This window comes from Mesocricetus auratus, unplaced genomic scaffold (genome assembly GCF_017639785.1).
Source record: "Mesocricetus auratus isolate SY011 unplaced genomic scaffold, BCM_Maur_2.0 Super-Scaffold_100028, whole genome shotgun sequence".
Lineage (NCBI taxonomy): Eukaryota > Metazoa > Chordata > Mammalia > Rodentia > Cricetidae > Mesocricetus > Mesocricetus auratus.
In genome coordinates, this window is record NW_024429209.1 from 25,196,443 (window position 1) to 25,210,354 (window position 13,912).

General features: G+C 44.8%; 1 protein-coding gene across 5 annotated transcripts in view; it reads left to right on the forward strand.

Annotated features, from left to right (window-relative positions):
- Positions 1–13,912, forward strand: part of Myt1 (myelin transcription factor 1) — a 64,499-nt gene that overhangs the window by 17,343 nt on the left and 33,244 nt on the right. For all 5 annotated transcript variants that reach the window (XM_005074567.4, XM_040733059.1, XM_040733060.1 and 2 more), the window contains exons 2-6: positions 52–152; positions 7,864–7,918; positions 8,368–8,398; positions 12,339–12,401; positions 13,140–13,387. In XM_005074567.4, coding sequence (XP_005074624.1) covers positions 7,864–7,918; positions 8,368–8,398; positions 12,339–12,401; positions 13,140–13,387 — 397 coding nt within the window. In that variant the 5' untranslated portion in view covers positions 52–152. The remainder of the gene's footprint in view (positions 1–51; positions 153–7,863; positions 7,919–8,367; positions 8,399–12,338; positions 12,402–13,139; positions 13,388–13,912) is intronic.

Below are 13,912 nucleotides of genomic sequence, written 5' to 3' on the forward strand. Positions count from 1 at the left end.
GATATTTGTCAGAGTTCCCTTTTATGAACTTTTATTATTTTAAACCCCCAGAAAATGAGTTCCGGGGAAAACTTCTGACCCAGAGGTGGACACAGGAAGACAAGACCAGCAGCTGCAGAACTGAGAAACATTTCCTGTGCAGATATAACAAGGTAAGAGCTTGGCCATGGGTGCTTCAGAGTCTATATGGGAACCAAGATCACCTAGTCATTTTTTTTTAGTTAGAGGGAAAAGAATGGCTAAATAGATAAAATTTCATGTGATGGTAGATTTCCACTTTTCAGCCAGCTCCCCAAATTGTGTGTTTATACTCAGGCTCAGTCATGTATGTTGGCACCTGTTATTCATTTTCCCTGTCTGGGCCTGGGTGAGCTCAGACTCTTCAGGGTTTGATAGTGACTTCTGATGCAGAGATCTATGAGGTCTGCTGATCTTTTATTTTTATCTTCATAAGTGTGGAAGATGATGTACCCCTCCTCATTGCCTGCCCAGAAATAATGATAGATGTGACATAGGGTCCCTGTTTCCCAGGGACACTCCTGAACTTGGGGATAGTGCCTATGTGTATGACCATGGTTTTGGCCACCAATCTCCTAATTTTACAACTTCCCACTGACTTGTTCTATTTGAGACCAACTCTCCAGAGCAGGTGGCATCAGAGCTGGGAGTCGAGGTACAGAGAAGCATGGGGCACCCATACCTGGAGGTCAGGTGTTTTTGGATGTACTTATTTTATGTCTATGAATGTTCTGCCTGCATGTATGCATGTGCACCACGTGCATGCCTGGTACTTGCAGAGGTCAGAATAGGGCTTTGGATCTCCTGGAACTGGAGTTACAGATGGTTGTGAGCTACTGAGTGAGTGCTGGAAACTGAACCCAGGTCTTCTGCAAGACCAGCAAGTGCTGTTAACCACTGAGTCACCTCTCTAGTGTCCAGATACCAGCTTCAATTTTATTTTGTCTTTGAGAATTTTGCCTGCATGCATATATATGTGCACCATGTGCATGCCTGATGCCCCAGACCCCCTGGAACTGGAGTTACAGATAGCTGTAACCCACAGGTGCCATGTGGGTGCTGGAAATTGAACCTAAGTCCTTTAGAGGAACTGCCAGTGCTCTTAACCACTGAGCCATTTCTTCAGCCCCTAGATGTCAACTTCTTATCTGACATGTTTAGGTTTTGCATTGAGTGTCTCAGCCAATACCTAGACATGTCCGCCAGCATAGGGACATTCCAAGTACAGATAGCAAAGACCATGCAGTTCAAGGCAGGATGGCATCCAAGTGTGTTTGTATTTTACTATCAGAATATACTATTTTTCCTTTGTGTCTCGTGGTGAAAATGTACATTTTAACAGGTCTACTATGGTCACTTTGCTGAGTACTCCCACTCATTTTGGTCTTGTTACCAGTGTGTTGAAGATTCATATTAAATATGCATCTTTTCTCTATATTTAATTGTGACATTTTGTCTGTTCTGATTCTTATATGTTGTTGATGTCTTAAATATTACAGTAAAATGTTATTTATCTCCATCACTGAATTTTTTTTACTTCTCTCACTTTATCTTACCCTAGCCCAAAGGACTCCCCAAGTGACACAGGTGTCAGATCATGTGACTATGAAAGTGGCCCAATCTAGGCTCTGAGCAAAGTCGTTTCGGTGGTTGCTTGGTCAGACTGGGGTAGGAGGACTCTGGTTTCCCCACAGCCCAGGCACTACATGCTCAGAGGACTTGGGCCCGCCATGAACTACATGTGACTGTTTAAAATGCAGGTGCTGGTAATGAGCATAGGACTGACACTCAGACCCTCTTAGCATCACTAAGGTTTCATAACTACATCATCTGTAAGCCATTGTTACTTTGGACACATCTTCTGTGAGTTCAAGGCCAGCAAGGCAGAACTACATAGTCAGTTCCAAGAGACTCTGTCTCAAAAAGAAAGAAACAAACAAAAAGATGAGGACTAGGCCAGTAGGGAGGGAGGATGTAAAAGGGCTGATGGCCCAGAACTGATACTAAGAGGGATAGCTGGGGATAGTGACCTAAGATGGGATGTGAGTAAGATGAGGACCCAATTGGGAGGACCAAAGAGTGGCCCATATAATAAGACCAGTGGTGTGCTCACCCTCTGAGTTCAGCATGGTTCATGTAGTTGGATAGCTCAGGACTGTGTGGGGCTGTCAGAGAAGGCCTTGTTGGCATGTTAGGGGAAACCATGTGTTGGTATGTTAGGCACAGAAAGTGATCCTTGAACCACTTATGAATCTGAGAACAAAACTTTTGGTTCCAAAAGCACACACTACTTAGTGGACAACTAGAGTTATGGAACAAGGGACTCTGGTAAGGACAATTTAAGAGAAGTAACTTCAATGAGGGAGGTGACTCTCCTTTCTAGCTGTACGACTTGATGCTGTTGGATTATGCCCTGGAGAGATACAAATTCCATTTATAGCTAGGTACAGTTGTAATCCTGGTGCTTGGAAGGATAAAGTAGGATGGCCAATAATTCAAGTACAACTTGGGCCACATAGCAAGACTGTGTCTCAAAGAAGAAACAAAGAAAGAAATTTCTTTTATGAAATTTGAAACAGATGTGGCTGCTTTACCAGGTAGCCTAACCAGTGGTTATAATTTTTTGGTTGGGGGTTGGAGTGAGTCAGATCTCATGTTTAGAACTGCCAAAAGACTCCCCCCCCCTCCTGAGGCATTTACTGAATAATGCCCCATGGGTGGTGACATTTCTATACCACAGGAGGTGGTTGGTCTACTTACTTGTCAGATACACAGCAGGATATCTCTGCAAGGAACCACGAGGTACTATGATGACTCCCAGTGGGTTACTGGGGCATAGGCACATGAGGTTCGGATAATAGGAATTAGTATATATATTGCTTTCTAAGGAACTTCAGCATTGTTCTGTGGCTATGAGCTGACCTGGAAGCTTAGAACTCATACACCAAAGGAGGTGGGCAGTAAATGAGATTGGGATTCTGAGTGTTCCTGTTGGAATTTTTATGGAGGAGAAAGCAAGGCTGGTGCTGGAAGGATGCTTATAAATCCTAAGTGAAGTGCCCCACTTCTCTGCCCTGGTGGTGGCCTGGACTTGGGCCTCCACAGGTTAACATTACTGTCAGGGAACAAGACATCGCCTTTGGCTTCCACAAGGAGAGCAAAAAACAAGGCAAGCCATTGTATTTCATTTTGCCCTCAACGGAGTGGATAGGATACTGCCAAGTGCAGGAGGTTGTGGGATGGCCAATTTGCGCTACTTTTTTACCCCATATTTACTCTTTCCCTGAGCAGGGATGAAGCAGACATTCCTCCAGGTCTCCAGAGGAAGTATGTTGTACACAAATCTTAGTCCTCTATTAGAACACTGTAATTTATATGATGGACTTAAAAATTGTCCTAAACCTATTCTAATTTTTCAGCTTTTCTGGTTATTAGAACACATTTTTTTTTTCAGAGATAGGTGTTAGTATTCAGGCATCTGTACTGGACTGTCCTTGGGATTCTGACAGGATATGCCCTCAGCTGTAACCACTAAGAGCACCACCTGTGCACATTCACTATGTTCCCTTTTAAAAGGGCCCTGCCCACATCCCATCCTTCTCTCTCTTTTTCTCCCTCTCTGTCTGTCTGTTCCTCTCCCTCTCTGCCCATCTTTCTTCTCTCCTGTTGCTCATGTCCTTGGAGGCTGGTCTCCTCCCTCCCCTTTTCTCCTTTTATGATCCCTTTCCTTAATAAAAAACCCCTCGGTTTGAACCCTGTTGCATGGCGTCTTTTTCTAGCACGACGTTTTTCTTAAATTACAATAGTGTCTCACTAAGTAGCTATGGCTGGCCTGGAACTTGCTGTGTAGACCAGAATAGCCTCCAACTCACAGAGATCTGTCTGCTTCTGCCTCTCTTTAATTCTGCTGGGATTAAAGGTGTGTGTTACCACTCCTTGCTAGAGTACATTTTAAGTAAAATAAAACACTAAATTATCTTCTTCCAGTCCAGGGCTAGAATGAATGTCTCATGGTGTCAAGAGGTCCTGAATCTCTTACCAATGCTCTGCTCAGCTCTCTCTGACATAGGCTTCCTCCATCAGCACCAGCTTCTAAGATAGTTTTGAATGTCCTACACACTCTTTCTTCCATCTGCCCTTTCTGCGTGATGTGCCCTGGACAGCTCTCTGCAGGAGACAGTGAATGACCTCACATTTGTGAAGGAGGGAGCTCTCTTCAGCACGAGATAGGGACCTTTTGGTAGATGAGCTGGTTAAGAACAGAGAGATGTGATGTGGCTGGTGTGCAGAGGGATGCAGACATCGGGCCACTGAGTGTGAGTTGGATATCCAAAGACGCTCTTGGATTTTGGGGCCAACTCACCCCAATCCTGAGGTGTCTGTCCTGGATGTTCTTAGGTATTCACTTGTTGGCTCACTGTCCCTATTCCCGCTCAGGCTCTCAGAGCTCAGCAGCTCCCTCATCCCAGTGTTCACTCCTGAATGGCCTCACCACCTACCTAGAATGATATGCAAACCTCCTAAGGCTGGGTCACCTTCATCTAGGGTTAGGTTTCAGCACATATTCTGCCCTTGGATAGTTCTTGGCCATCAGTGCAGAAAGGTAAGATGTGAGTAGGGAGCCCTTCATCCTGGAGGGTATGGGCAACCGGCCTCAGAGGTCAAGGTGAAGGTCAACAAAAACTAACTAGCTTATGGAATCTCTGGACCTCTAGAAAACCGAACTATGCTTATTATTTTCTCTTCCCTCTCTCCCTCCCTCCCTCCCTTCTTTTCTTTTCTTTCTTTTTTTTTTTTTTTTGAAACAGGGTCTCATTATATAGCTCTGGGTGGCCTGGAAATTGCTATATGGACTAGTCTGGCCTTGAACTCACAGAGCTCTGTCTGCCTCTCCCTCTCTAGTGCTGGGATTAAAGGTGTGTGTCACCATGCCTGGCCCCAAAATTTCTTCTTAAAGACTAGATATTTGCTGTTGCTTTTGGCTGTGTTGAATTTGAGTTTATTCCTCAGACAACCAGAACAGAGCCCGGAGTAATCTGTAGGTTTGACAGCTGCTTACTGCATTTGCTATTTTGGTACTTGACTTTGAAAAGGTTCAACACACTTTGGAAAGTGAGTATGTAAGGGGGCTAGTCATTGGTTTTGCCTTTACTAAAGCAATACAGAACAGACCAAAGCAAAACAAACAAACAAACAAACAAAAACAAAAACAAACACCCTCCAGTGAGACTTAAGTGTAATACCAAGAAATCAAGAGTAGTGTCTGAGTGGTGACGAAGTTCTTTCAGGCTAATATAACAGCTATGGCTGAACACAATGTATTTGCATTTGGAGATTATTTTCTACAGTTTTCCTATATAAAGAAAAACTGATAAAATGTCAGAACTAAAGATGTAGTCTATCAGCAGTATGAAACTGTTAGAGAAACAGAGCAGATGTTGCTCGTGGGAAAGATCCCTGGTCTCACAGTGGAGCAAGATTCTCTGTCTCAACAATGGGACCCTTTTACCCTCAAGGCAAGAGGCCATTGAGTTATGTGTGGGTTGTGCAAAAACAGGAGGTCCTGTTTGTTTATTCTTGGAGGAAGGAAAAGGTTTAAAAAAAAATAAAGCAAGGGAAAACAAGAAGAACCTCACTGCCTTTGCATCAATGAGCTGCCCCATAGGCAGGGACCACCCCTGTATGGAGCAGGCAGGAGGTCTTGGGGTCTACTGCCAGGCCAATTCGTCCATGAATCTGAACAGTGCTGAGCACAGTGCTTCTCTGAGCATGATAGCCTAATGGGTGTGCTACCTCTAGGTACGAGGTTTGTAGAAATCTTCTGTAGTGCTTTGTAAAGGGAAACATATGAATTGCCCACACATTTTGCCAGATGCCTCTACAGCAGCTACCACTGCCAGTTTCAAGAACTGAGAGGAAAATTGCCCCTTGGCATTGAGTTCACAAGTCATCCAGATTCTTATAAATGCACTCTCATCATATTAAAGAGCCTGGCTTTCTCTCCTACAAGTTCAGGAGTTTCCTTCTTAAAATCAAAGCTATGCACACTGAAGAGAACTTCTTGTACATTTAATATTTGATGCAAGTAAATTGCAAAGAGAAGGTGCTCAGGACAATGAATGCCACAGCTGTTAGCTTCATCAATGGGAGCTCACAGTTTGCAAGCAATGCCCATTACACATCCCTGTAACCCTCTCTATTCTTTGCCCTTTGAATAATTTATCCGCAGGAAATCCAAATTGCCAAGGCATACTTTAATCTAGCAGAATGCCTGCCAATTTCCTTGGGAAAACTGACACAAAAAGCTATAGATTACATTTCAGCTGAACACAGGCATGGGGCAATCAGATGCATTGTGTGCCCTGCCTCAGAAGGCGTTGTGCACAGGCTCGGTGCAATTGACATTTGAAGGCTCATAGATGTAATATTGTCCTTTTGACACCTGCTCCTCTCTTTTCTTTAAATGTGAGCAATTGGTCCACAGGGAGCCTCTGCTTTAAAAATAGAAATTATAGAAATTGTCTCTATTCTATGGGAAATCTATAAAACACATGGCTTATAGCATTGTGCTCCACAGCCTGGAGTCGACAGGTTGCATAAGTTACCCTGGTTTTAATTTTTCTTCTTCTTCAACAAATTATATAAAACACTGTATGCTAGGCTACTTCATGGAAAAGTTCACTTGTGAATTTCATCTGCCAAGTGAGGAATTCTGTTCTTTCTTTCTAGTTGGCAAGGTAGACAGGTTTGTCTCTTGCCATTCCCTTCCTTCTGCAATGTATCCCATTTTCTTGCTTCCCCCATTTGCCAGACAGAACTTTGTTGTCCTGGTGGTATCTAGTGTGGGACAGACATTGATTTGCCTCCCATCTTTCCTGACTGTGGAGACAGTGAGGTCTGCGTTGGCCACCCTTCTGCTTGGGTGCACACCTGCCCCTCCCAATCCTGCTATCTGTGAGAGGATTGCTTCCCAAATCACAGGGCTTTCCAGTGTTTTATTTATTCCTTCAGATTTGTCATGGTGACACAAGATGACATTTACTTGGGGACCCTCATCCTCGTGTATGCTGTATCTATGACTGTCACCTCATAGTAGGTCCTCCCAGGTTTTCTCAAAGGACCATCCTGTTGGGCCCCAGCCCCCATTGGGTCTCTGTGAGTGGCTAGTCAGCCAACAAGTGCTGTGGGGGCTGGGGTCCAACACCATCCATGTGTGGATAGCTGCCCTATGGAGGCTTCTCTAGGTGAGTGAGGATTCTAATGGATTTGGTAGTCCTTAGCAGGCCAGAGGATGTGTGGGCCAGTGTTGCTCAGTCTACCAGTTTCTACCCATATGACCCTAGTATATTAGGAACACGAAAACCTGTGCCTAGTAGGAAGGAAATGTCCATGGAAGCCAGACCCTGGACTGTGTTAATCTGACCTAGTTCTGCCTTCAGCAGTTGAATCTATGGTTAGCAATATGTTCTGTACCTTAGTACCTGCCTGGCAAGGTGAGCAGTGGGTGTTACCCCCTGTGCTGGGAGCCTCTTGCAATATAAACTATGTATACACATGAGACTTTTGTGGGCAGATAGGAACCTGAAGCAGTGTGAATAGAACCCTGCAAGGGACTAGGAACTATGGATGAGATATCATTAAGCCTGATGGTCTCTACCCAGAAGAATCACTAACACCCCCCCCCCCACTTGCTTCTTTTGGTCCCATTCTTGTCATTCGTAGTTAATCTTTCTATCATCATCAAAGCTTGAGTCAGAAAAATGACTAGATGTCCTTGATGATTCTAGACATGGCAGGTATTAGCCCTGGCTTCTTCTTAACATTGTGGTCATTTTTTCTTTGCAGATGAGCTTAGAAAGTGATGACAAGAGAGCCCGCACACGATCCAAGACCCTCCGAGGTGAGTGACAGCTCAGTCTGGCCTGGTCCCCATCCTTGGCATCTGCCCTCTCTGAAACTGGTGATATTATTGTATTACAGCCCTCCTCACTAGTACAAATTCCACCATAAATGCTTTATGTCTTGGTAGCCTTTTATCCACAGGAGGCATCTGGGGCTTCAGGACTCTTTGGCTGTTCCTCAGTGCAGTATTTAAGAGTTTCCTGAAGTCCTTTTCAGAGAAAACCTGGTGTGTGTGTGTGTGTGTGTGTGTGTGTGTGTGTGTGTGTGTGTGTCTTTGCTGAGGGGGAAGCTTTCTCCATTGACCTCAGGGGATGTTTTTAAGGGTGGGCATCTTGTCCTTGGAAAGGTCTCGGTTGTTTCATTAGGTTTATACTTTTAGAGAAAGATGATTCTAAAATTTTAAGTCTTATGCATGTGTATTTCCATTCCTCTCTTTATCTAACCCAGGACCCCCAGAGACAACAGGTGCAGACCTCAGGTAAGAGAGTATTCCTGTTTTCATGAACATTGCTCACCACCTGCTGGCATGTACCCTTGAAGTTCTTTTGGATTTTCCCACAAACTCCCGTTTTCTCTGAGGAAACACCTTCTCTCAGCTCCAAATTGGCCCTACAATGTTCTCCATTAGAGTTTAAACTAGCACTATGGTCCTCAGAACCAACAACACGGCGCTTTTGGTGATTTTTGCAGACAGTGCCGTTCATGTGTGTCTACATGTTTGCTGTCCACAGTGCCATGTGGGGATGATCTATAGTATGCTTGGCTTACACTGGCTGATGCCACACAGGCTGTGGTGGGAGCACTCTTATTATTTTTTTAAAGATTTGTTTATTATGTATACAGCATATATGCCTGCAGGTCAGACAGGGCACCAGATCTCATTATAGATGGTTGTGAGCCACCATGTGGTTGCTGGGAATTGAACTCAGGACCTCTGGAAGAACAGTCAGTGCTCTTAACCTCTGAGCCATCTCTCCAGCCCTTTTTTGAAACAGAGTTTCCTTATGTAGTCCTGCATGGCCTGAAGCTTGCTGTATTGACTAGGATGGTCTCAAACTTAGAAAGATCTACCTGACCCTGCTTCCCAAGTGCTGTGATTAAATGTGTGCAACACAATCTCTGGACGTGAGAACATTTATGTCTTACAGGCACATACTCTTTTCCTTCGCCAAGGGCCTGTTTATCAGGACAACATAGCTCTAATCTGATAAGTAAACAAGATCTCTGTTTGGGTGGGAGCTCACGCTGTGGGGTGTCAGAACAGAAACTGTGACTCATAAAGGTCTTGTTGTTATGGTTTGAGAGAAGAATATCATGTATGTGCAAATCATATAAACTCCTTTGAGTGCAGTCCTGCATGTGGGAATATTCATGGGTGATGGACTTAATGCCTTTTTGGCTCAGAGTTCCTCGGTTTGCCATACCCTCACTCCTGGGCTACTCCATAGTTTAGGCAGAACTCTTAGGAGGGCATTTGTGTTGGAAGCCTTTATCATTTATTACATACGTAGCAATTAATATTCTAGGTACCAACTCCAGAATATTTGTTGCTATAAATTTGGCTGTATATAGAATATATATACTTTGTATTCTCAAATAAGCCCCAGAGAAAGGAATTCCTGCAGCCTTCGGATCTCACACTACATAGTCTTAGCTCTTTCCCTTTGATATAACACTGACACAAGTTGCAAGTCCCTCCTGACTCTTAAGTTTGCCAGGACATTTTGCATCATATCCAGGGGAGAGCCTTCCTGACTCTGAGACATATGCATGCCCTATTGTCAGAGAGTTGTTAAATATGCCTGTGGGTATAAAAAGAAGCCTTTTGGGATAAAAAAAATACCTCAAGAGAACTTTTAGAAGAAGGAACGTTTGGAGACTATTTTAGAAATAATTTTAGGGAATTTTAAAGAGCTTTTAGAGAGAAATCTTAAAGAGAGCTTTTGAGAGAGAACTTTACTGGAAAGCCCCCATCTTTGAAGAATAAAGAGCCACGAGAGGAACGAGTGTGTGAGCCAATTTATTTCCTTCTCACCCTCAGACCCCTTTCAGAAAAACACCACCTGCCTGTTGTCTAGCCCCTAGCCTGGACCCTGAGAGAGCTTCAAGGCTGGAACTTGAATGCTCTCATTACATTTGTTCTCTGGGAGGCTGAAGGATGGTTGTTACAAGGTTATCTGAGGAACTTGGACTAGAATGAGCAAGATCCAGTAAGGTATCTTGGCCTTTTATAAATTTTCCTGTGTCCTAAATTTAACACTAATTCTTAGGAGAAGAAATAGATTAAATGGTTTTCCTTCTGCATCCTTGGAGGAACTGACATATACTTGAGTATTTGGAGGAATCCAACATCCATTACAGGATATCAGAGAGGTTCTGCTGAGGTGGGAGTTGGAGGAAGACTGGGATCAATATCTTAGAGACAAATCAGTGGGCTGGTACCCTGCAGCTCAGTCTTTGTCAATATGGGGTCCTTCTCCTTGGAGCCATAGCTAGCTAGCTCTTGCCCAGGGGACAGAGGAATACAAGGTTGGGGAGAGTCAATCCCTTTAAAAGGGGAGTAGTTAGAGCATGGTGCTCCAACCTGGGATTTGGATTGTCTCCAAAGTTGGGTTCATAGATGTCTGTGACTTGTGTTTGTATATTTTAGAGCTGTGTCTAAAAATGCCTATTGAGAGGTGGTCATCAGCTAGCCCTCTGCTCTTTACCTGCTCCATTTCCTTGTGTCTCTGATCCTGGTTTTGGTTACATAGCATCCAGACTTGGGGATTCAGGGACTTTGCTTTTGAGTGCTTATGAACACACACAAATATCTATGTCTGTCTATGTATTTCTATGATTGCCTAAGAACACAAATGAACGCCTATGGCTGTATGAGCACACATGGGCACCAACTGTCAGAGGAAGTATCACTTTGGCTTTGATTCTTCTCCTACTGTGTATAGAAGACTCAGGAAGCCTGTAGCACTTACTTCTGCCCAACCCTAGGAGTTTGGAGGCATTAGTAGATGATAGTGCCCATGAATCCTCAGTGTGCTCTAAGTACTCATATGTGCTCATAGATGGCCAAAGATTCTCACATAGTCTTATAAGAGGGCATTGATGCTAGTGTATACTACTGGGTGCTCTTGTGTGCTCACAGATTACCCTGGAAGGCTTAAGACTGATGTCTGCTCCCATTACAGTATCAGGAGGCCCTGGCTGGATCTCATGTCACTCTGCTTGATGTTTCCGGTTTCTATGTCTAAGGAGTTTCCAGTTTCTGTCCAGATGGCCTTGCCAGCTTCGTGTACTTGGGCTCAGAGTTGGGTGGGAAGGTGCAAGCCCACCTGGCTGGGGACCTTTTCTGTACTTTTCTAAGTTGGGTACCAGAGTAACTTGGAGCAAGTGAGACAGGGTCAATGCCAGTGCCCTACAGGCCTACACAGCAGCTGTTGCCTAATTGCCTGATTAACTAAGTGATTAATTGACTAATGGGACCTCAGCTTCAAATCCCAGCAACAAGGAACTGTTTGTGAAAAGTCTCAAAGCTAATTCTTGAGAGAGTGAAAGCAAACGTGAACTGGATTTTATAATAGGCCAGCCAGAGGCAGCAATAATTCCCCATCTGGAAAATAAAGCTGATAAAATGCCTTTTGCTTTTTCCTCCTGGAAACTACCAGGAGTATCCAGACAGAGGTGGAGTAGCCCCTTCCATAGGTCCAAAGAGCCACTCCCTATCTGCCTCCCTTTGCAGATTTTTAGAAGGTGGGCTGTATTTTAGGAGAACCAATACTGACCCCAGATAGGAACTCTGGTTCACATTAGCAATTCTGTTAGAAATGGGTTATTTGTGCAGCCAACAAGTTTTCTACCAGGCAGGATGGGCATCTCTTAGTGCATTAGCCCCCTGGTTTCCTTTCCTATGTGGAAGCAGGAACCTACACCAGGCAGTGAGTACTAGAGCAGGGTCACTCCTACAAGCTGTGGTTTTGTCTTGGGCCACACAGACTCCTTCTTGATTGGCAGCCCCAGAACTGGGAGTACAAACTATAGGCCTGGATGCTGAGGCACCACAGCACCAGTGATGAACATGGAGAAGTCTGCTTTCTGTGCTCTGGACTCGGGTCAGACAAGTCATGAGTCTCCTTTAGAAAGGTGGTACTTGCATTCCAAGTCTCCTGAAAGCCTGGTGGAAGCTGGTGGAGTGTCTACTGTGGGAAAATGAACCCATCTTATATGTATATAACTTTAATTAAAACACATTTGTAAAATTGTAACTAGCTCTTCATTTGTTTAAATGGCTGAGTTATTTCACTAATTCTCAGCAAACTGCCAGTGTCCATCTTGAGATGAATCATTTGGTGAGCCTTTCTTGTTCTTCAGGGTGAGACCCAGGTTTTAATACCTAAGGTGATCTCTCCTGCTTTTCCCTTCAGCTGTCCTACTCCAGGATGTACTGGTTCGGGACATGTCCGGGGCAAGTACTCCAGACATCGAAGGTAAGAGGTCCTCCAGTAGCCTCAAAGGCTCCAAGGAAGGAGGTTTGGGGTTCTCTTGCCAGATCTGGGTTCTTTTGTGCATTAAAAACTTTCTGTTTTGTCTGTGACTACTGAGGCCAGGCTGACCTGACCTTTCTAAGCCCTAGTGTCCTCCCACTGGTCTGTGTTTCTGTGGTGCCTTCACTGAGGTGAGCCTGGCCAGGAGTGTGCCAAGAGGTGTGGTATATTACCTGTCCTTGACACCTTTGTTTTTCCAAAGGCACTATTTCAGGACTTGGGTGTAGCCTTGTGCACATGAGAGAGACAGTGTAAGCTACAGCTGTCAGTGTAGTCATTCCCAGTGGTCAGCCAGGTTTCCCAGTGGACATTCCTGGGTGGGTATAGGTGTGGAAGTCTGAAGGTGGAGAAGGAAAGGGCTAGTATGGGAGGAAATGGGCTGAGATAAACTTGGGAGTACATCTGGGATAGTGGTTTGATCTAAGGAATGGTTTCAAGAGTAGCAGTCCAGACCAGTGGGGTCTGAGTTCTCATTCAATTTGTAGACTTGGCTCACTGTAATGCAATTTAAAACACAATCAGGAACTTTTAGATGTGTGTAATTAGATGTAAAAATTTAAATACATTAGCATTTGAGGCTTCCATTTAAGAATGGCTATAGAAAGAGGGACCCTTAGAATGTCCTCTTGGGTATTTCAGGGAGCTGGCCTGGCTCTTGGCATCACCCATCTTCCCTTTCAGCTTACAGAGTTGCCCTCTGGCCAAGAAGCGAAAACTGGAGGATGCTGAGGCTGAGCACCTGGTATCGAAGAGGAAGTCACACCCTCTGAGGCTGGCTCTAGATGAAGGCTACCGAATGGACAGTGATGGCAGTGAGGATGCTGAGGTGAAGGACGCCTCTGTTTCGGATGAATCAGAAGGACCCCTGGAGGAGACTGAGGCTGAGATGTCAGGACAGGAGGAGATTCATCATCCCCAGCCAGCTGAAGGTACTATGTTGCTCTTTCTCTTTTGAATAAAGGCTGCTTAGTGTGGCCCTGGAGAATTGCAGCTTGTGAGGGGGGTAGGGGGAGCTCAACTCAGTGCAGAAAGCTGTCTTGAGAACAAGGAATGTCTTGTCCTGACATGTGCAGCTTCCTGGAAGAGAGGCCTGCCCAGGATGGGGGTGTGGGTGTGGGGCACTGTAGTGTGTGAACACTGTGAGCAGTCGAGAGATGGGAAGGTGGATCTGGACATGGATCTGGTGCTCCCATGCACTCTCAAAAGTTTGATTCATAGGCGTGCCTCCACGTGTGTGAGAAATAAAAACATAGTGCATGCCATGTCTCTGTCTGTGAGAGGCTCTTAGGCAGAGCCCACCATGCCTGGCTCCTGAGAGCTGACTGGCTTGGGTTTACTTTGGATTTACAAGGGCAGGTACTAAGGAAACACTTCAGTTTAAGATGGATCAGGCTTCTGAAGGTGGACTGCTCTTAGAAGCCAAGAGAGGAAAGAAGGCAGCTGAGGGTCCTGTG